General features: G+C 47.0%; 1 protein-coding gene across 1 annotated transcript; it reads left to right on the top strand.

Moving 5' to 3' along the window:
• The first annotated feature begins 4,157 nt into the window (after nucleotides 1-4,157).
• Nucleotides 4,158-6,010, top strand: LOC138493078 (myb-related transcription factor, partner of profilin-like). Its single transcript, XM_069620298.1, has 2 exons — nucleotides 4,158-4,668; nucleotides 5,337-6,010. The coding sequence occupies exons 1-2, from the start codon at nucleotides 4,158-4,160 to the stop codon at nucleotides 6,008-6,010; spliced, it is 1,185 nt and encodes a 394-aa protein (XP_069476399.1).
• Nucleotides 6,011-6,528: the final 518 nt, after the last annotated feature.

Here is a 6,528-nt window from a genome sequence, read left to right as displayed (position 1 = left end):
TACGGTGACACACACACTTTTGAGGTTAGCAGCACGTGGGTAGTGCAGCTACAGAAATTATCACATGCTGAGCAGGGTGGCTCTTTCATGGCAAAACAGAAGAGCGCTGCTAAATGTATTGTTTTATGTTGCTAGCCCAAAGGGCCATGTGTTTTGTTTTTTCACCACAGGGAGCTCCCCTTGTTTGTGCCATACAGCTTGATGTTTTGTATGCTTCATATTTGGAACGTGATATGTGAACTTTATGTTGTTTGTGAGTCAAGACTTTGTTACATGTACATTTATGTTCAGCTAGGGTGATTAAGCAGTTGATGGGCTTATAGGTTATGTAAGGCGGCAGGAGTAAGACTAGAGTAGTAATTAATAGGCCTTGGAGGTTAGGCTTAGGAATACAAGTTTTGGAGTATGCTAGTTAGTATGTATATGTATGATTTCTCTTCCCCCACCTTTCCTTTGTCGGTCCACACACCATAAACTCCTTCTCCCCCCCCCCCCATTGGCTGCAACGTGGTTTCCTGTGTTATTAATATCCAGGCACCTGCGCCAACCACGGTGGGAGGGTCGAACTGTTCGGCTTCTGTGGTTCGGCAGAGGGGGTTGACACCCTTTCATCCCTTTGATTATTGACAGGACCAGTGTTAGCTTCTAGCCGCCTTCTGTCAGAGTTGGTTAAGGAAATTCTCTGAGCATTGTGTTCTGGATGGTCCAACCACCCCACACTCTGGGCCTCAGAATTTCTTGGGATCAGAAAGAGACACTCTGGAGCAAGCAGCACACTCAGGCAAGTTGCAAGAAGTCATCAGGTTTTATTTCCAACAGGCGATACACAGGACACTTCATCAGGAACATCTCTGGACTCTGCTACAATTATGAGTAAAATCCTGCCTTTTATACACTTGTTGTTTGGCTCAGTTCCTTATGTGTGATGCAGAACACTCTCATTGGTTCAGGCACTCCAAGACAAGCCCCCTCCTCCTCTAGGGTTGGCTGACTGGGCTGCCAGTTTACAAAGCTCCCATGTCGTTACTACATCTGTATCTGATTCATATTGTGTGTGCTGTACATGACCTTTAAAATGGAATACCAATTACATCAATCCCGGGACATTTTTAGCAACTTAATCATGGTTTCCTGTCCCAGAGGCCCAAATATGGGCATCAGCTGTATCCTCTCTGCTAATTGAACCAGCTGAATGCATCATCCACATTCCTCCCTTGACTGTTACCTCACTCCCACACAGTACACTGTTAAGATTAGAGATATGAAGTCCAGACTCTATGTCATTGACTACTGAACTCTTATTGAACTACCATGAGGTAATTCTTTTCTCATTTCAGCATGGTTCTATAGAAATTCACTTATATATATGCTTCAGTATCAATCTTAAGGTGCCTGACCCTGTCTCAAACTCAAAATGGTTGTCCTCATTACAAAATGCCTGACCTATCACAAAATGGTGGATCACCCTACTTCTGGTCATATTTTGATACCTTGTCTGATTCGAGTCTAGTTTTTTAGTAATATACCCTTAGCATGTACTACATAACAAGCATTCCATCACTGAAAACATTATAACCTCATAAACATGAATCATTCTTTAAAAGCGCTTCTCTGTATGGCACTACAATTCTAGTTTCTGCAACATTTCGAGTCATTGATCACCCCACCAAGTTATCTATGTTCGGTTTGAGCGGGAGTGGGTCTATCTACACTACATTCAGTTTGAGGGGGAGGGGATAGTCATTCCTTTACACTCCCCCCTCTTGTATAGTATTTAGTCATCTACTCAATACTTACAACTACACCCATGTCCACCCTTCTCAATTTTCAATGTACCTACACATCTCTGGCCTAATCACCTTTTTCTCTAAACAATTTACTTCAATCTAAGAGGTATCCTACCACATTTCTACAACCTCAGTACTAACACATTATACTCTCCTAGTCTAAACATGTATGTGTCCCTAAAACTACTCTTATTTTCTTTTTTAAGCCCTAGCTTCATTCCCCAGATTTACTTTAAACTAACTATATGCCTCAGATAATTTTACAGCCACTGTGCGACTCGAGAGTTTAGTCAATCTTTGAGGTAACCCATTAGCCATTTGTATTCATTCATTTTAGCCATATCGTGGCTCAAAGTCCACATCCTTTCTGTTACTCCCACCCCATGAACGACAATTTCTTTCCTGGTTCCCATTGTCTTGCCCATGCATATTTTCAGTTCAACATATATTTTTCTTCTCATCAATACATCTTCAACTCAGATGTCTTCCAACAGACTCATCTCGGTTTGGCATCCGCGGACCATCTGTGTCTTGTCGATTTTGTCCTCCTTCTTGATCTGTTTTGCAGCAAGTACTTGGGCCCTTTACTTTCACAGGCCAGTTCTTCCACTTTGGAGTGTCTCTTTTTTCATAGAGCACTCAGATCCATTGTTCAAATAAGCACAAAAGAGGGGGCATTTTAGCAAGGGAACACAAGGATGGGAGAGTCTTTTGCAGACAACAACTTTGAATGAAATTGGGCGTGTGATTGGGTTCCTCAGTGACTTCTCTCTCTCCTCTTGTGGTTCGATATTAATCTTCTCTTCTGAGGCATACAGGTACCTCGTTGTCCATCTGTAATATAAAACTGAATGAGTTGTCTTTGTAAAATAAGTATGTCTCTATTATCAGTACATTTCCTGACAACCCATCCCCTTAGAAATCTTGTTTTGCGTGCCCTAGCAACATTTTCTTGCCTTCTAAACAACCTACATGTAACCATTTTCTGGACATCCCTGCCTCCTAGAGAAACTATATCAGACCTTCTTGTTCTTTGCGTATCAAAGCTATTAGTTCTCTCCCTTCTTTACAATTGTTCTACTGTGTGATCAGCCTTCTGGAACCTGATTTGTTTACAATAAACATATTTAGATACATATTATTTGTCCCTTCAGGGGACTTTTTCATTGTCCATCTAGGTCGACATTCTCAAATATAGAGGTACTCAACACATTAAAACAATACAATAATTAAAAAGGTCCGTTGTCGTCTTTTCCATCTCCTGGGTGCATCCGTAGCAGACGAGGATGTCTTTTCTCAGGGATCCCTGTTAGTAATCGAAATAGAGACAAAAGTCATTCGGGGACTGGCAAGGAGATCAAGTTACTTTTTAACCTAAATTCTATTTCCTTGCTGCTAACAAAAAATGTTTATGTATGATCATTTCTCACTACTTTCAGCCAATTTAACTTATAGGTTGTCTCTGACTCGTTGGTGTACATAAGAACAAGCTTGTTTATTGGACCTGTACAATGTTTAGGCCTATACTTAGCCTTTTTCTCTGATCAGCTGAACAGTCTTCGCCTGCTTAGCAGAACGTGCTTGCTCTGCTTTGCTGAACGTGTGTGCTGCTCAGCTGTAAATTTAATTCTGCTATGCTGTAAATGCTTCCTGCTCAGCTGTAAATGCTTCATTCTGTCCTTCTTTCGTCATCTTTCTCCCGATTGTGTTGGACCATGGTCTTTTCCTTCTGTGCTTTGTGATCATCCTGTTGAGACAAACTAAACATTTTGTTGCACATCATTCCCTCTTTACCCCACTACGCTCAATCTAATCTACCCCTGTTCTTCTAAACTATGGCACCAATTCTTACCATGTGCCTTCCTTTTTACCATAAAACTACATTGTGTGCCTATTCTAAACATTTTTTATACCCTTGCCAAATCAAGCCCCTTTTGCATCATAAATACAAAAATAATTACCAACCTTCAATTTGACTTCTGTTTTCTGTGTTTGTCTGAAGTAGCCATTCTTTCATTTATTTGCTACTCTCTTCTCACCTGATTGCAGCTATCTTGTGAAAAATTGCTACACACTTAAAGACACTGGGCCATATTACGAGTTTGGCAGAAATAAATCAAATTACCAGCATTCCGGTGCAACCGTGTCCGTGTAGCACTGCTGCTGGAATCTATGGTAGATTCTGAGTCAGTGTGCATGCGCATTCCGGCATGCCAGAAACGGTTGCTCTGGCATGTCATTAAGGACCCCCAATCCCCCTATAGCATCATCATCGATGCTGCAGACACCGGTACGGCATCCTCGATGCCGCAAGTACCGGCACCCCGATGCCGGCAATACTGGCACCAGAAGCAACGTCATCACGCCGGAATGGGAAATGCACTGGTGGCCATCTTTAAAAACACAATCCTCAGCCAACAGCACCTAGACCAGAGAAGTGAGCAGTGTGGAAGCAAGCAGAGTAACATGGCTTCGAGGCAAGTGACAGTGCGGCGGCAAAAGCCAAGGTTCTGCGACGTGGAGCTCAACATGCTAGCAGATACCCTGGTGGAACACGCAGATGTCGTTTTCTGCGCAGACCTGTGCTGGGAAGCACAAATGCACAAGAAAGCTGTGTGGAAGGAGGTGGTGCAAAAGGTCTCTGCAGTGAGGACAACACCCCGCACTGTACGTGACTGCAGAAAGCGGTGGGATAACCTGCAGCTGCGGGTCCGCAACTTCCTCTCTGCCAATCGCAGCCAGGGGATGGCCACAGGAGGAGGAGCACCATCCCCAATAAAGCTGGCACCGTGGGAGGAGACGTGCAGCACGGTGATGGACATGGAGTCAATCAAGGGTGTGGGTGATGCCGAGATGGGAGTCCCAAAACCGACCGATGATGGTGAGTGACCCTTAGCGTAATACAAAAGTCACAACACACACCTTCAACCCCAACTTCAATGGCGAAGTCCAAATGGCAAGTAGATGTGAGCAAATAGATGCCCCATCACCTCCCACCTAAAGTCATCCCCTACAAAACCTCACTGTCCCTGCCACAAACACACCCAACAAACCCCACTGACACAACCCACATGAGTCCTCAATTGCCAACACATCCACCATCTGCATGAGCACACACACATCACCGTACAGCGGAAGGCCTGACCACTGTGACATCCCATGGCACGGTGCACACATCAGCACTGCAGATTGCACACTTCAGCCACCCACCATTACCATGCACGCAGTGTAAACAGCAATGTGTAATATACATACATAGTGTAAGCACATCTGTCCCACATCTAAACAACATATGACACACCGCCCCTGATGCAAGGCCACAACCCGCAAACCACGAGACACCTGTAGGCCACCCACCATACACCATGCACAACATTGCTGTACCAGAAGGATGGTCAAATACTGCATCCCCACCCCAATTCCCCTAAGCACCATGCCTGCCCCTCCAACATGTCCACGAGAATGCACAGGACTCAGAATGTACTTGCATCGATGTATATAGGATGTACAATGACCTATGACTGATGCCCTGCTCACTGTCCCCTACAGGCACAGGATCAGACAGTGAGTCAGAACGCACCCCAACACCCAAGAAAGCCACTGCACGTTGGAGCCGAGGTGACGCTGCCGCCTCCAGCCAGGGGCCTTCAACATCAAGCGCAGGACAGAAGCGTCCCACAGCCACCACGCCACAGCCCCCCAACCAAGAGGACACACAGGCTGGCCAGCAGGCCGAGCATCAACAACGTCCACCCAGCAAGGCACCCCAGCAAAGACCCACTGCTGGTGGCAAGGCACCCCAGAAAACACCCACTGGTGGCAGCAAGGTACACCAGCCAAAAGGCACCCCTGGAACAAAGGCCCTGCACCAAAAAAACACATCTGGGGCACAGGAACCACCTCAGGTGGAAGAGCTTGTATGCCCAGTGGCCAGCGATATGGAGGAGCCACAATCAACAGCAACTAGTGATCTGGGTGAAGCGGCCCAATCAGCACAACACAGTGAGGAGGAGGAGGAGGTGGCCGACACCGCAGGCAACAGCATGCATGAAGACCAGGACAATACCCCACCCATGCAGGCTGCCCCACGGCACTCACCGGAACACGGCTTAGGTGGCCACAGCTCAGTGGATGACATGGACCAAGCAGTATACAGCCCCAGAAGCCCACACACCCCACCTCCCGTGCACCCACCTGCAGCACAAAGCATCAGGGACCTGTAGGGGTGGCTGACCCGCATGCAAGAGCACCAGCTGGCCATGCAGGACATGGTCAGGCAGTATGTGGCGGACAGTGATGCCATCCACCGGGCCATGCAGGAAGCCCTGCAGGATAATGCCGGGGTAGTCAGCCAGGCTGTGTACCACGTGGCATGGCACATGCGGGAAGGGATGGCAGCCATGACCCAGCGTCACCAGTTGGTGGCCGCCATAGCCGAACAGAGGAATGCAGAAAGAGACCAGCAACCCGCTCCATCCATGAACACGACCCCAGACAAGCCTGTCCGTCACTTCGCTGTTTGGGTCGCACAGACCCTCAACCCCCTCTTCCAAAAAGGGGGCGCTAGTAGCCAGACTTTCATGTGCATTGCAGGAGGGAGTCAAATTGTAGTTGCAGTGGGGGCAGTTGGGGTTTGAGGGGTGTTGGGGTGTGGTGGGGGTGTTGGGGGTGAGGGATGTGTCTGTTGGGGTTTTGGGGTGGGGTAGTGTGGTGAATTTTCGGGGAAAGGGGTGCACGATGA

This window comes from Ambystoma mexicanum, chromosome 10, assembly GCF_040938575.1.
Source record: "Ambystoma mexicanum isolate Mex_15411 chromosome 10, UKY_AmexF1_1, whole genome shotgun sequence".
NCBI classification, from domain to species: Eukaryota; Metazoa; Chordata; class Amphibia; order Caudata; family Ambystomatidae; genus Ambystoma; species Ambystoma mexicanum.
The sequence above is the reverse complement of the archived record's forward strand: the minus strand, read 5'-3'. Positions and strand labels throughout refer to the sequence as shown.